The sequence below is a fragment of the Apis cerana genome, linkage group LG4, assembly GCF_029169275.1.
Source record: "Apis cerana isolate GH-2021 linkage group LG4, AcerK_1.0, whole genome shotgun sequence".
Lineage (NCBI taxonomy): Eukaryota > Metazoa > Arthropoda > Insecta > Hymenoptera > Apidae > Apis > Apis cerana.
Window position 1 is genome coordinate 11665881 of NC_083855.1, and position 16787 is coordinate 11682667.

Here is a 16787-nt window from a genome sequence, read left to right on the forward strand (position 1 = left end):
AATATTCGAGATAATACAAGTGGAGAGAGAGAGGGGGGAGAGAGATATGATACCGTTGACCGAGAGGACGGCCGTGTGGCTGTCGGATCCGGCGGCATTAGACGCGGTGCACTTGTATCTCCCAGCATGCCTCGCCGCGACGCTGTCGATGCTCAAGAAGCTGACCCTCTTATTAGTTATGATATTAACGTCCTGCCTGCTCGAGTCTACGGGGATGTCGTCGAACGTCCACGTCAAATTGACCGGGAAGTCGCCTTTCACGATCGTGCAAGAAACCGACAGCATCTCCCCCGAGTTGAGCGGATCGTCGCCGAAAGAGAACTGGAGGATCTGTGGCGCGACTGCGCGACCGACGGAAAGAAAAGAAAGGTGAGAGGCGAGCTTCCTCCGAATAGGAAGGACGAAGGGTCCTCCGCTCGCAGCCCCGTTCGCTTCCGCAGATCCGATATCGCCGGGGGCGATGCTCCGGAGGAGGAAGGAAGGAAAGGGGAGAGAGAGGGAGGAGAAGATTTTTCTTCTACGTGCGACGGAGTCATACGCATGTACCGTTCACGGTTAGCCGAGAAGAATGCGTGGTGGCGCCGGCGCGATTCGACGCGGAACACGTATATTCCCCGGCGTGGCTCGCCGCGACCGACTCGATAGTGAGCACGCTGTTTTTCTTGTTGGTACTTCCTATGACGACGTCGGATCCGTGGTGGCTGCCGATCGGAGTCCCGTTAAACGCCCAAGATATCTCGAGCGGTTGATCGCCCTTGGCCACGGAACAAGTAACGGAGACTAACTCGCCCCAGCTGGCCGCCTCGTCCCCGAAAGCGAACGGCAGTATTTGCGGGGCAACTGGAAAATTGACGAGCAGAAAGGAGCGAGGGGGGACCGATAAAGCGGCTACTGCTGCTCGACAACGATCCCTCTTCCATCCAACGTTTCTACGTTCCTATGGTTGGTATGGCGGTGAGAAGACAACTCGGAGAGAGAGAGAGAGGAGGGGAATAACAGCGGTGGAAGGGCGAGAACGAAGAAAGAGGAGGAAAGGAAGGAGGAGAAAATGGTGGAGGATCCGGAAATCCGTACCGTTGACCGTTAAGGTTGCCGATCGACTGACGGAACCGGCGAGATTCGACGCGGAGCAGGCGTACTCCCCGGCGTGCCTCGCTGATACGCCGTCGATGCTCAGCGTGCTCAGATGTTTGCTGATCCTCGTCACGGTGATACTAGAGTCTCTCGACGTGTCGATCGCAACGCCGTTGAACGCCCACGATATATCCATGGGCATGTCGCCCTTCAAGATCGAGCAAGGTACGGACACGGAGTCACCCGAGTTTGCCACCTCGGCATTGAATGCGATCGGCAGAAGCTGCGGTCCAACTGAAGTAATCGTACGATTAGAGGAGAGAGAGAGAGTGCGTATCTCTCCGATTGCAATTATTCGTCTCGAGAGAGAAGCGAGTTTCGTTTCGACGACACGGGAAAGGGAGGGGAGGGGAGGGGAGAGGCTTTTTCACTACGGTGCTGTTTTTTACCAGAATTGTGCAGAAAACGAAAGATAAACGTGTACATATATATATATATGTATATATGTATACACGTGTATGTATAAATAAAAGAAAAACGAAGAAGACATATTTCTAGGAGCGGATAATAGTCCCGAACCATTGACGGTGAGCGTGGTGGAGTGGGACGCGGTTCCAGCCGCGTTTTCGGCGGTGCAAACGTACTCCCCCGCGTGTCTCGCGGCGATGACCGAGATCATGAGCATGCTAACGCGATCCGCGACCTTCTTGGCAAGCACGCCCGAGGAACCGCCCATCTCCTCTCCGGGATAGCTCCAACGTATGTTCAAAGGCAGGTCACCGGTCGGTACGATACACTGCAGGTTTGCGAACTCCCCGGCGTTCATCGGTAGCTTGGTGAACGAGAACTGCTGTATCGTGGGCGGCACTGAGGGTGGAGGATCGATGCATGGACGTGTGATGACAGGTATGTCGTGTACGTCACGTGTACCGACGTGTCTCAACGTCGATGGATCGGCTGCGTTTCGTTCTCCGCTCTTTTTTTCTTTCTTTTTTCTTTTTCCATGAACGAAAACGAAGGGAAAACGAGGGAGCCGATCCATTAACCCGTCGATGTACGCGTCGATTCAGGGACACGGTACTCTGTGCAGCAGCGATTCGAAAACGGAGAACAACGCGAGGATGATCAGATTTTTCTTATCGTCGATATATATATATATATATATATACATATATATATATATCTGTGTGTGTAGCCACCGCCATACCAACATTCCAACGAAAAGCGCTCGTCCCTCTTTTCGAGACGATCCACGTTTAACGCGCGATTGCAAAACGTTCCATTGACGGGGTCGTGGTCCGTGTCCGTGTCCGTGTCGCGCGATTTTTCTGCATCGAAAAGATCTCGCGCGTATTACATCGATCTTTCGGCCGAGATACTCGACGATTATTGGTAATTCGATCTTATCGAAATCGTCGATCGGGATTCGCTGAAAGAGTGGTTATTAGAGCTGCAAGATAAGAAACGTTATCGTGTAACGTTCGTCTAACACCTGGATACAACCTGAAAAGAACGTTCTTTAACGCGAGATACGATTCATTGTATATATATATCGAACGTACGCGTTTCTTCGTTCAAAGAAAAAAAAAATAAAGACAAAACTCTTTTAACAACCGCGAAAATATATACGTGTATCATATTCGAAGCTAGAATCTCTCGAATTTAATCGCGATCCTGTTAACTTATAGTTATATAATAAAAACGAACAAAGAAACTTACCCATCACTTGAACTTCCAACGTTCCTCTGGCGCTGTAACCTTGAGCGTTTCTCGCGACGCACGTGTAGGTAGCCTGATCGCTCATCCTTTCCACGTTCTCGATGATAAGGGTCCCGTTGGGGAAGACTTTTTGTTTCCTGTTGATCGGCAGCACTCTCGTGTCCCGCTCCCACACGATGCTCTCGATCGGATATCCGGCAACTGGGCAAGTGACGCGAAGAGTTTCACCGGCTACTATGGCCTTTTTGTCCATGTGGCGAATGAAGGGGAGACCGTAGACGTTGAGACGTGCCGAGTGCTCCGCCGAGCCGACCTGTAACCACCGCGGTTCGATCAATTGTCGCCCGATTTTTCCCGATTCTTCTCGCCGGGAAGGATTTGCCTTGCCTTCGAAGCCGCGATACATTTGTACAATCCACCGTCGTTCGTGTGAGTGCTGGATATGTTCAGATGGGAGACCACGTCGCCGTTCACCGTCACGTATTGGCCCACCTGAAGCCTCTCCGTGTTGGACAAACGTTTGCCGTCGAGTTCCCAGGTGATCTCGGGGGTCGGGTTACCGCTGGCCACGCATTTCAGGAACATGCTCGGTCCCGGCTGAAGCGTCTCCTCGGCGAATGCCTGGCGAATCTGCGGGGGTTCGACTGCGGGTGTGAAAAATATTTGCGATCAAAACTGCCTCCGTTAAATAGAAACACGTCTAAAGCCTTAACGCTAGATTCGATTTTATGATTTTAAAAATTGTGAATATTATTCTTTAGGCGTTATATATTTTTAGTGATACAGTAATGTAGCATATATATTTCTATTCGTTTTTTTCGGAATATTTTATTATTTCTAGATGCTGTATACCTATTTTCACGAAAAACTGTCAATTCGACGGTTGATTTAAGTAGATCGATTATTGCGAAATAAGAAAAATGAAATAAGAACAAATACACGATCAAACAAGTTGTTTAGAATTGTGATAACGAATAATCCTTTAAACGGTGAATTTTGCAGAGAAAAGAAGTAATTTCAACAGTGCGTTTTGTAAAAAAAAAAATGCTATTTGGAAGTTTAGCAGAAATTTTATTTTCGTGAGTGAATATTTTATCTATTTAGCTAAGGGTATTATGGGCAAATCTTCAAAAGATATGGAATTGATAAAAAAGAATAATAAAAAAGATTCTGATATAAACGAATTATTCGAAAGCGAGGAAGAATTTGACAATATCAAGGAAATTAAAGATTCTTTAGCTTTAACAGCCATCAATGTCTGGATATTACATATAAAGAGACCATTGAAGTAAACATATCTCGAAAGAATTTCCTCTTTCAATTTAAACTGAAGAAATTGGGCAATGATGAGCAAAATATTAGTTTCGATTCATCGTCTAAGATCTAACTATATTTGCATTAAATCCAACGAATATACAAAAGTATACATCCAAGACAGAGTTTACATGTAAAAAAATGAATCGAAGAAAACGGTAAATAAAAATCTATTTTAGATTTCGAATAATATATATTATTATATATACCCGTCAAGAAGATGGATTTCAGCAAAAAAATATATAGTCGAAGCCGGTAGTGTTAAATCCAACGAATATGTATACAAAAAGTATACATCCAAGACAGAGTTTACATATAAAAAAAATGAATCGAAGAAAACGGTAAATAAAAATCTATTTTAGATTTCGAATAATATATATTATTACATATACCCGCGAAAAAGATTTCAGTAAAAAAAAAGTATATAGTCAATTACCCCCCCGATTAAGAAAACTCACATCGTCCACCGAGTTTGAGCTCTGCCGTCGCCTGGGCGCTCTCCTGATCGTTCCTAACGAAGCACTGGTACATCCCTTTGTCCTCTTTCTTCACGCTCTCGATCCTCAACACAGCTTCCTCCAGTCCAAGCGGTTTCCCATCCTTGAGCCAGGAGATGGTCTTGATCGGATTCCCTCTCACGTTGCAAGTAAAGGTTGCAGGTCTGCCAAAGTCGATCGTCTGTGTGCTCGGCTCGATCTCCGCTCCCAACGGCGCCGTCACGGTGAGCACCGTCTCCACGCTCTCCCCGCCCACCGAGTTGTTCACGATGCAAAGATATTTGCCCGAATCCTCGACACGTGCCTCGCGAATGATCAGTGTCCCGCTAACCTGGCGGACGCGCTCGTTCAGTTGGACGGGTTGACGGCGGGACGAGCCCTCGATGAACTTGTACCATCTGAAACGAGACATGGTACGCGGCGTTCTCGTGATTTGCGATCCGGTCGGCCACAACATTTTTCCGAAGAAAGAAATTCTTCCCTTCCTCGGATTGGATCGGATGGGACGACGGAAACACGGAGCGAATAGAAAGAGACGTTCGACGCGGAGAGAGGAGGGCGCGGGCAGGGGAGGCTATCGCGCAAAAAAGGTAAATACGACGAACCGAGGTGTATGGAGTTACATACGTATATACGTATATACAGAGGTCGCACGATCGGTGCGCTTCTATTCGCTTCGAGTTTCTTTCCCATCTTCCATATTCCGAGTATATTATGTGTATATATATATATATGTGTGTGTGTATCTACATATATATATATAGGCAGGGCTTTGGGCGTCTCTGGGCGCGGGCTTTTGCCTCTACTGCCGGCTCATTAGCGCGTGTCTCGCTACGACACAGAAGTACGCAAACTTAATGAAAAAGAGAGCTCGAGACAACAGCTGGAGCGTAAATAGCGGTCGTGAAGCAGAGCAGGTCGGAGGGGATACGGGGGAGGGGGAGGAGAGAGGATTTATTACGAAGGCTGGCGAACAACAACAACAGCGACAACTTGGTTACTGAGGGGTGGAGAGGGAGGGTTTACTGAAAAATAAAAAAAAGAAAAAAGAGGAAAGTGCGCAAAGAGAAGAAGCGTAGGTTTTTCTTTTTTTTTTTTCTCTCGATAACACTCTCGTCGGAGCGAGAGATCGGAGAGGAGGTCGTGAAACGGGTTCCTGAAGGAGAAGGGAAAGTGAGAAGAGGCGATCGTCATCGACCATTTAAGAAAGGGGAAAGGAATTAAAAAGAGATCAACTCTCGATCCTCGCCACGTGGTGAGCGAATGCAAATATAATTCCCAACGAGGAATGGATGACGGATTCGGATTTGGGGCCGAGAGAACTCGAGAAGATTCGAATAATTGAGAAGGAAAAAAGAACAAAAAAAGAAAAGAGAACCCGCTCTCTCGATCGTGATTAGAAGAAACGAAATCGAAATAAGCTGCCACACGCTTACTCGCGTGTGTGCGATATTTTGAAAATAAAAAAAAAAGATGCACAGATGGGGGAGCTCGGATCCGGAAAGCTGGAGAGAGAGAGAGAGAGGATGGATAGGAAGGCGGTGGCAATCGAGCGACACGACAATGTAAAATGAGAAATTGTGCAAACAGACAGATCGCGCGACATTGCAATTACGGGGGAGGGGATAAGATGACGAAAGACGAAATTAATCCTGTGGCAAAGCGAGAGAAAGAGAGGGTGGTGTGGCGGGGTGGTGGTGGTGGTGGTGGTGGTTGTGAAAAAACACGAACGGATGAACGGAGGCACGAAGGTGGCGAGGACTTACCAGCCAGATATCGTGGGATCTTATTGGAGGTGTGCAGGTGCAGGGCAACATTGTTGTTGGCCCCTGTTTGATCGGGTGACACCCTCTCAGGCACCGAGGTTACCGAAGGAGAAGAGGGCCCGCATCCTTTTCAGAGTGGCGGCCTAGCGTCCGTCACCTATTCTCGTGGGGGGTTGTGTGCGCCACGGGGGAGGGGTTCCAAGTTGGCGCTGAAAACCAACATTTTGTCCGATTGGCCCCGAGTATACATCGAGTATATATTTCACCAATTTTTTCCTCTCCTCTCTTCCTTCCCTCGCGCCGTAACGAGCGTAATTTCTTCTTTCTTTTCTTTCTTTTCTTCGCCTTCCTTCCGCATTTTCGCATTTCCTCTGTCTCAAGAGCCACTAGGGTCGCGGCTCAGATCGCGGAGAATAGAAAAAGAAAAAAAAAGAAAAGAAACGAGAGACAACGAAGGACGAAGAACGAGCACGAGTTTGTTGCGCGAGATAAACTCGCCGATAAAGGAATCGAAATTCTTATCGACGACGAGGAAACCTGCCCTGTGATATTATCGTCTCTCTCTCTCTCGCTCATCCGTCGTTTCTTTCTCGTTAAATCGCTCGCGACAGCGATCCGAGATCTCACAGCTATGCACATGCTTATTCCTTTTTTTCTCCTTTTCCTCCGTTCCCTTCTCTCTCTTTCTCTCTTCCCTCTTTCTTTTCCACTCGAGGCTCCACCCTTTGTTCTCGTTTCACCCTCATCTTTTTTTCTCTCACGGCAATTTCCACCGAGTTTGCCTCCGTTTCTCTTATTCGTTTCTCTCTCTCTCTCTCTCTCTCTGTACTCGTTCTGCCTCTCCGTCGAAACTCGTTCCTCCTCGTCGACTTCTCGGATTTTTGCGGATTTACCGCCACCCGACACCCGGGGTAGAGGGTAAGGATGGAACGCTTCGAAAATAGGATCCGTGCTCTGCGGAGCAAGACCAAACGACCAAACAACAACAAAAGAAAAAAAAGAGAAGCTATATACGGAATTTGTGTGTACCTAGAGATCGGGGCAGGAAAGCCTTGTGCCGCACACGCCAGCGCCAGAGACTCGCCCTCTACCCCGCGGTACTTATTAAGGCCGTCTCCAGTCCCTTTTGGGGCCAGTACGACCGGACGGTTCTGGAAATCGATATTCGGTACATTGCCCGGTAGAATACAACGATATCGACTCGTTAACCCTCCCAAAAAAAAAACTTCGTTTCGTCCTTTTCTCTACGTTCGTCCGTCTAGATCAGATTCGTCACCCTCTTGATCGTTAAATTAAAAGTGGCACTCCGCGAGGAAGAGGCTCTCACGCGTACACATTCTTTCGCTTTCCTTTAAAGGATCGATCAAAAAATTATTTTACGCGCGTGAGACCCTCTTCCCGCCAGAAACGAAACTCTACATACCTCCTTCTCCTCCTCCTCCTCCTCCTCTTCTATGGTCGGACTATCTCTACGAGCGTGTGACTCGAAACATCAATGCATGCGTACTTACCGACGAGGCCGATGATCCGAACCTGTCCTGGATTATCCAGATGACGACTCGACGACGACGACGACGACGACCGGGGGTAACCGCGAGAGAGGGGAACGAAGGAAGGGGGGATGCTACCTTGCGAGGGGCACGGGGAATCCTTGGAGCGAGTGACTCAACGCGACATCCTGACCTCTAGCAGCCAAAACCACTTCCCTCTCGAACTTCTTGCCCGACGTGCGCGGAGCTATCTTGCTCGTGCCCTCTGAAACCCGTTCGACAACACGTGTCGCCGAGAGGAGGGGTACCTTGTCACTGGGACGGGGGATCCCTGGGTCGTGCAGTCGAGGGCCGCCATCGACGGCCCAGGAACGTCGACGAGCTTCCCGCCCTCGTAACGTTCACCGGCGATACGCGGCGCGACGTTGCCAGTTGGCTCTGCAACAACGCTTGAAACGCTTCCTTTCTCGCGATTCTCCCCCACCCCTCCCCTCGAAATCGAATCGAAGAATCGAGCCCAACGATTTGATCGCCACCTTTATTCGGGTACCTGAACGTGGGAGCTGGGAAACCTTGGACGGGACACGAGAGGCCCACCGTTCGATCGACCAGGATGTCCCTCTTTAAACCGGTCACGTCGTTGTCCCGCACGTTTGGACGCATAGTGCTCCGTGGCTCTGCAACGAGTACGCACGGGGAGAGGCGCGTCGCTTGTCGCCGTTGAAGATGGACGGGAAGGGAAGATGGAAGACCGATCGATCGGACACGTTGCTCACCTGTACAAAGGCGGAGGACTGGCCTGAGCCTCGCACAGCAACGTCAAACCTTGGCCCTGCACTTTTGCCAATCCGTCGAATTTCGATCTAGGTGGCAATCGAGGAGGACTACTTCCGACCGGGTCTAAAAGAAAAGCATAAACGTGGAAAAGCATGAACCGAGCCACCGATCCGATCGATCGATCTTCACATGTGTATATATATATATATATCTGTTCACGTTTGGAAGATACGTTTTCGTTCTACGGAGTCGAGTCGAAAGAGGGAAGACTTCCCCTCTTCCTTTTCGAGCGTACCTGAAGATCGGCAAGGGATGCGCCTGCGCCTGACACAACGCCGCCACGGAAGCGCGCGCGGGCAAAGAGAGGACGGTAATTTTCGCCGTGGCCGGTACTTTGGGCGCCGCGCCGCTCACCGGCTCTGAACACGAGAGCAAATGATTGGAAAGGATCGCGCCCCAACCTAAGGATTACCTAAAAGCTGGAAGAGGGTGGCCCTGCGCCGGGCAAAGCATCGTTACGGGGCCATCCGCGTGGCTGGTGAGAACGTCGTACTTGGCGGTGGACGCGACTCTCGGCTTGGCACCGTTCACAGGCTCTGTGTCGCAGAATAAATCGACTGGATCTCCTACTGTTCACTGACCTGAACGCGGGACCGGGGAACGCCTGGGCGTCGCACAACAAACTGAGCACGGCTCCGCTCGCCACCTCGAACGCGTCCGACTTTGCAGACTTTGGAAACTTGGGCGACACCCGACCAGCCGGCTCTTTTCCACGAACAAACAAAACGGGAGGTGACTCGTCGCCCTCGTCCCCCTTACGTACGCGCCACCACGCGAACAGGCGGAGAAAGAGAAAGGGGAGAGGAGGAGAATTACCTGTGAGTCGGGGGAGGCGATGCCTGAGCGGCGCAGGTGATCGCGATCGAGGATCTTGCTGCTCTCACGTAGGTGACGCTTTTGGCGTCGCTCTGGAAGGCGGGCGCCTTGGATCCCACGGGCTCTGGATCGCAACGAGCGAGCGATTGAAGGAGACTCGAAAGAGCTGTCTTTTGTTTCTTTTACCTGAACGACGGAACTGGGAACCCTTGGGCTGGGCAAAGCAACGTCGACGATCCTCCCGCGGCGCGAACGAACGAGTTCACGCGGTCGTCGCTCGAGAATTTCGGCCCCTTCGCTCCCAACGGCTCTGCGGCAACAACGTTCGCGCTCGAAAGGGAGAGGAAAATGAATATACCTGAACATTGGCACCGGGTGACCCTGCGCTTGGCACTGAATCGCGAATCCCGACGTGGCTCTCGTCTTCTGCCATCGTTTCGCGTCACCGGCCACGGACGGAGCCTTGCTTTGCACCGGCTCTTCCAGAGGCAGGAATAAAACGGTCAGAGTACGTCTCGAGTCGCATTTGGAAAAACGGGGGGACGCGATTTCCTATTATCCTGTTGTTTACCTGAACGTTGGCACAGGGTAAGCCTGGCCTTGGCAGAGGATCACGATGTCGGCACGGGTGCGCCTCTCCATCAGACTTCCCTTCTCGCCGAGAATCGACGGCGCTTTGCTACCGACGGGTTCTATCCGTGGAAGGAGAGAGAGAGAAAAAAAGAGAATCGTGTCGCGAAGCGTAATCTGGATTTACCTAGAGTTGGGCACAGGATATCCTTGCGCGGGGCACGTCAACACCACGCTGGATCGCGCACCGATCTCTTTCCAACCCCGTTTCATCTCACCGGTCAGCGCAGGTGCTTTGCTGCCGATCGGCTCTGATTCAGCGGAAACGAAACGAACATAATACCAACATAGGCGCTATACATGTGTGTATATATATATTTCCCGAGTCGAAATTTTGTCCAAGGAACGATTTACCTAAAACTGGGCACGGGATAACCCTGAGCCGGGCAGAAGAGAACGACGGTCGACTCGCAGGCTTTCTCCTTCCAGCCGCCCTTCAAATCACCCGTCAACGCCGGCGCTTTGCTCCCGACCGGCTCTAATTCGAAAGATTTCCTTTTTAAAAAGTTTTTCGTCGAACGAGAGTTTTACCTAAACGTGGGCACAGGATGACCCTGGGCCGGGCACGACAGAACGGCGCTGGACCTCGCTCCCTTCCTCAGCCAACCACCCCTCAACTCGCTCGTAAACGCAGGCGCCTTCGTCCCGATCGGTTCTACGAATTTGTTGCGTGATTTGTTTGTGGGCATGCGATCAACATACAAGAACGTGGCGATTAATGATGTTAGTAATAAGAAGAGAAAGCTTCGACAGGTCGAACGAAGAAAGTGGTGATCTCGATTTATTAGTCACATTGGTGCGGTTGGATCGGAGGGCGCGGATTAGAAAACCCGTGTGTCGCGTAGCAATTTTTCTTTTCGTAAAGAATTCGTAAGAATTTTACCTAAATGAGGGCACGGGATAGCCCTGCGCTGGACAGAATATCACGACACTGGACTTCGCCTGGATTTGCAACATTATTCCTCTAACGATCCCCATCAACGCCGGCGCTTTGCTCCCGACTGGCTCTAATAAATGGATACACAAAACAACGAACACTGTCAACGGGTTAATACGCTCGCTAGATTAATACGTACGGTTACGTAATTGGACGTAGGATGGCCCTGTTTTCAACAGGATTGGATGCGAGAAAGGAGAGCAACCGATTGTTTTCTTCAATTTCTCTTCGTTCCCCTCCCCTTTTCCCCTATTTTTTTTTACCTATACGAAGGGACGGGATATCCTTGAGCGGGGCACGGCAACACGGCGCTGGATCCAGCCCCCTTTTCCAGCCAGACGCCCTTCACGTCCCCGCCGGTGAACGCCGGTGCCTTGCTGCCCACCGGTTCTAACAATGCACAACGCGACGAACGAGGCAGAATTAATCGTTCCGCTTTGAACGCCGGGGAAAGGGAAGTGGCCGATATCGCGTGGACGAGGGCGAACGAGAACAAGGCCAAGGGGGCAAAACGCGTCGATCAAATGCCACCTCTGCCCCGATTACAAGCGGTATAATTGTCCCAAGGATGCTGGAGGATGGATAAAAGACGCTCCTAAATTACCTAAACGAGGGCACGGGGTACCCTTGCGCGGGACAGAAGAGGACGGCATGGGTGTCCCCTTTCGCCTCCATCCAAACCCCCTTTAAAGTGCCGGTGAACGCAGGTGCTTTGCTGCCCACCGGTTCTAACGCGAGAATGTTAAAAAAAAAAAAAACGGGCTTTAAAACTTTTTCTCGATTAATATTTTCCGATATGTACCTATACGTTGGAACCGGGAACCCCTGAGCCGGACAGAGGAGCACGACGTGGCTGTCTCCCTCCGTTTCCATCCATCCGCCCTTTAAAGTGCCGGTGAACGCCGGCGCTTTGCTGCCCACCGGTTCTAAATCGAATCGAAACGTACACGAAAGGGGCATGCTTCGTCTAAACGGTTCAATTTAAATTCTTTCTCGCGTACCTATGCGAGGGAACGGGGAACCCCTGGGCGGGACAAAAGAGCGTGAGATCTTGGCCGATAATACGCTCGTACCACGTAAGCTTCGTGTCGCTAGAGAACTTTGGCTTCTTCGAGGCGACCGGCTCTGTCGATAAGAGAGAGAAGGCCGTGCCTCGGTACACTCGTCTAACGATTAATTTTCTTTTTTCTTTTTTCTCGGGGTATACCTATGCGAGGGAACGGGGAACCCCTGGGCGGGACAGAAGAGCGTGAGATCTTGGCCGATAATACGCTCGTACCAGCTGAGCTTCGTGTCGCTCGAGAACTTCGGTTTCTTCGAGGCGACCGGCTCTGTCGATAAGAGAGAAGGCCGTGCTTCGATATATGGACGTATATTTGTTCAATGATTAATTCTTTTTCTTTTTTTTTTTTTATACCTATGCGAGGGAACGGGGAACCCCTGGGCGGGACAGAAGAGCGTGAGATCTTGGCCGACGACACGATCGTACCAGGACTTCTTCGCGTCACTCGAGAACTTTGGCTTCCTCGAGGCGACCGGCTCTGTCACAAGGATTAACGAAGAGCAAGGCCTTCGAAACTGTTTTTACCGGATTAACGGTGTATCGGGTTACACTGTGGAAACACGATACCAGGAGATTCGCGTCCGACCGGTCGGTCGCTTAATGGACTTGTGGAATCATTACGGTGGAACGTTTCTTCAAACTCGAAACAGTCGCGTTTTTACCGTTTGCGCTCGGTCGAATGCCACAGCAACACCACACGATTCGGACCCGCGCGTTTCTGTGCTTTCTTACAGCTAAGTTAAAACGCACGAATTAATAACGCATAAAACTTTTGTACTTTAATATTTTATGCGTCTTTGCACGTAAAGAGAGAAAATTTATGGAATATTAAAGTCTATGTTGTCGTTTTATTTGATATTTTATGAAGCGATTACCGAGATGCATCCTCGAGTTTCTCAAATAAGTAAATAGGGCAATAATACTTTTCCTTCTAACTTTTTTTATTGCATGATTATTTGTTTCGCGCGCTATTTCATTAATAAGTTCACCAGTAAGAAACGATTTCAAAAAATCTAACGGTTCGTTTATATTCGAAGATCCTGCAGATTTTTCACATTCGCTATTATTCCATTTCCATTTTCATCGTTGCTTTCTCTATCGTTAATCTCTTTACGAATAGAAGTAATTTTCAATTCAATAAAAATCAAACTCGTCTTCTCACTCCAACCGAATTCATCACCGAATGCTCACGAAACTGAAGAACTTTGAAAATAATATTTCTATCGCCGCTTGATCTTCGCGATAAGATTACACGTAAAGAAGCCTATTTACGAAGCGATATTCTGAAACAATCAAGCATAAATAAGTACTGTTCGAATTCGAGTGGTAGCTGAGAGTAACGTTGGAGCGCAAAGGGTGAAATTTTTGCATCCGCGGAGGATCCCAAACAACCGGCAGCCGACGCTTTTCAATTAAATGGTACCTGGTTACGGGAACAGGATGCCCCTGGGCGTTGCACGGCATGCTCACTTTTGTCCCCGATCTACGAACGAAGAGGAACGATTTAACGTCCCCCAGGAAGGCTGGCGCTTTGATCCCCATCGGCTCTGAGCAACGGAAAAGTAACCAAGTAACTTGGAAATGCCGTTAAAATTTCCCAACCCTCGGACAGGGTTCCCCTTTTCTCGACGATCTTAACAGAGGATTGGAGAGGGGGAAAGGAGAGATATTCGTTTCCTTCTATTCCAAGTGGCCCAGTTTCTTCGTACCTATACACAGGAGTAGGATGTCCCTGGGCATTGCAAGGAAGGCTAACGTCCGTGTTCGCTCGTCGCACCAACAGGGAAAGTTTCTGATCCCCGGCAAAGGCTGGCGCCTTGCTTCCAACAGGTTCTAATAAACAATACATCGACCCTCGGATTATTCTTGCCTACGTGCTCGATAAACGTGGCGAATTTTGATCGAATTTCGATCGACTCGTTTACCTAGTTGTGGGCGCAGGGCTTCCCTGCGCGGCGCAAAAGATGGGGACGGGTTGGCCCACGGATCGGCCGATCGTCCGGCTCAGATCGTCCGACGTGAATCGGGGCGACCTTGCTGCGACCGGGTCTGAAATCGATCGATCGATCCGAGTTCGCTCTCTTCCTTCTCTCCCCTCCCCTCTCGATTACCTGCTTGTTGGCACGGGGAATCCCTGAGCGCTGCACGCGAGCACCACGCTCGTGCCCTTCCGCCTCGCGTATTTGCTCAGGCTGTCGTCGCTGGAGAAGATCGGCGACTTGAACCCGACCGGCTCTACGAAAACACACGCGCCCCTCGAGTCAAGTGGTAAGCCGCTTCGACGAAGGTTTTTCGAAGGAAAGGTCGAGACAATTTCGAGACGAATGCGTGGTAAAAGATGATACTTTTATACTTACGCCATAAAGTGGATAAAGAGACAGAGGAGGGAAGTATAATCTATATTGGGCTCTTATTATTTGGAAATCTGAATGATAAATCGCCGCGTGAAACGGTGGTTCGAACGATGTATCGAAAGTGGGTGAAATTCTATTAGTTGTTCGAATCCTGTTCTCGAAATATAGATTAAACGAAATACGCGTATGCAGGCAGAGAAATAATTAATAACTGATCGGTCACGTTTCGATGGTTGGGAAATATTCTGTTATTAAGAAGCGTTTAAATTTCAATTATACATATACGGATATGATATCTCGAAACGGTTTTAATTTAATTTGTATCGTTAATTTAAATTGTCGATAAAAGTTTTTTTTTTTTGTAAATTAAGCTCAAAGTTAAGTAATTATTTCGAAATGTAATGATTGTCGATGATTTTTTTATACGTTTCACATAACACCACGCGAAAAGTAGAAACTTTTTTACTGCTATATTTGATTCGCAATTCTATATTAAAATTAATTTTGTTTACGTACATCTTTGATATTTATGAATTAATCTGTCTTATATATTATAGCATATGCATTTCTATGATTATTTATTTATTATATTTTAGAGAAATAATAATATTTCTAATTTCTTTATTTCTTTCCATCTTTTATCGTTATTTTCATCAAATCGTCACTATTTAATTCCGTATCTATAATTTATAGAATCGTAGAAAATAATCATAACTTTAGAATATTCCATTTCCAATTCTCAAGGTCCAGTTTATCGTACGTTTGCCAAATTCGAAATGCTTTCTTGCCTGCTACGCGATTTCTTAAGAGTTTCACAAATATTTGTACGCTTGCGACGTAAATTTTACGTTATCCCTTTGCGCTCCAGGCCGAACCAATCCGTTCTTAGCTAACTTGAAATCATTTCAAACGCTAATTAACGTGTAAAACTTTGATATCCCGATATCTTACGTATCTTTACGTGCAAAGAAAGAAAATTTGTCGGATATTAAAATCTATATCGTCGTTTTACTTTTCACCTTCTTTCACTACATCCCTCTTTTCCTTCTCTCTATCTCCTCTTCTAACGAATAGAAAACAATAAATAAAAATGCACGGCTGAACGAATATATTTGATTATACGTAATTGCGCATTTCGAATGTTTACAAAACATTCGAAGTATGCGTATCGAAGAAAGACAAATAGATACCAACTTCGATAAAAATCGTCGCTCGCAAAAGCTATGAAAATGTAGTTCGATCCGCGTTCTAATTCGATATAAACGAAAACCATAAATAAACAAATAAATAAAGAGAGAACCGAACAAGTTCAGCTCTGGAGCGCAAAGCTATTCACATTTTTAAAGAATAAATCGTGATTAAAATGGCGATATCCAACAACTCGGGAGAAAAAGAATATAGCTTCGTTGGAACCAGCCAACGGGCGCGAAAAGGATTCGGAATCGGATCGATTTACCTGGTCGTCGGCACGGGGAATCCCTGAGCGTTGCACGCGAGCACCACGCTCGTTCCCTCGCGCCTCGCGTACGCGCTAAGCGTGAGATCGTTGGAGAAGATCGGCGACTTGAATCCGACCGGTTCTACGGAACAAAAAGAAACACGGGCGAGGGAGGGAGGGAGGAAGAAAGGAAGAAAAAAGAAGTAGCAAAAATAGAAACATTCTTTCTCGCCGCGAGATTACCTGGTCGTCGGCACGGGGAATCCCTGAGAGTTGCACGCGAGCACCACGCTCGTCCCCTTCCGCCTCGCGTACGCGGTTGAACTGAGGTCGTTGGAGAAGATCGGCGACTTGGACCCGATCGGTTCTAGTATCGAGGAGGGGGAGAAGAGGAGTAGAGCGACAACGAAAACGGGGCATCTCTTGAATCGAGTCGTGTCGTGGAGGAAACACGAGCGAATCGACACGCGAGGGTTACCTGGTCGTCGGCACGGGGAATCCCTGAGCGCTGCACGCGAGCACCACGCTCGTTCCCTCGCGCCTCGCGTATTTACTAAGGCTATTGTCCGTGGAGAATATGGGCGACTTGAATCCAACAGGTTCTGGGGAAGATATATGTATATCGGTGACGGGTATGGGAATTACATTTCCGATATGTACGTATATATATATATATATATATATGGAGCATGGATATCGAACGACAGAGCGAAATTAGAATTAACGAAGGAGCGAAAGGCAATCGTTATCGAGTTATTCGAAACCGACACCCTCTCCCCTTCCTCCCCAGTTGGGAAATTGTATCGACCGCGGTTAAATATTCGCGCGACCGTGTGTTAAATATCGTCTTCT

The 16787-nt window shown here is 48.5% G+C and overlaps 1 protein-coding gene across 50 annotated transcripts in view; it reads right to left on the reverse strand.

Moving 5' to 3' along the window:
* The window catches only part of LOC108001865 (cell adhesion molecule Dscam2), a 61119-nt gene that overhangs the window by 22513 nt on the left and 21819 nt on the right, over window positions 1-16787 (reverse strand). For 15 of the 50 annotated variants that reach the window (XM_062074176.1, XM_062074179.1, XM_062074174.1 and 12 more), the window contains 3 exons: window positions 4566-5002; window positions 3181-3437; window positions 2794-3106 (listed from right to left, as the gene is read on the reverse strand). In XM_062074176.1, coding sequence (XP_061930160.1) covers window positions 2794-3106; window positions 3181-3437; window positions 4566-5002 — 1007 coding nt within the window. Of the gene's footprint in view, window positions 1-546; window positions 841-1074; window positions 1369-1653; window positions 1942-2793; window positions 3107-3180; window positions 3438-4565; window positions 5003-8932; window positions 9057-9109; window positions 9234-9513; window positions 9638-9699; window positions 9824-10084; window positions 10206-10497; window positions 10622-11026; window positions 11151-11343; window positions 11471-11882; window positions 12007-13566; window positions 13691-14254; window positions 14379-16787 lie in introns of all 50 variants that reach the window. The other 35 variants (XM_062074177.1, XM_062074195.1, XM_062074188.1 and 32 more) reach the window with 18 other exon arrangements.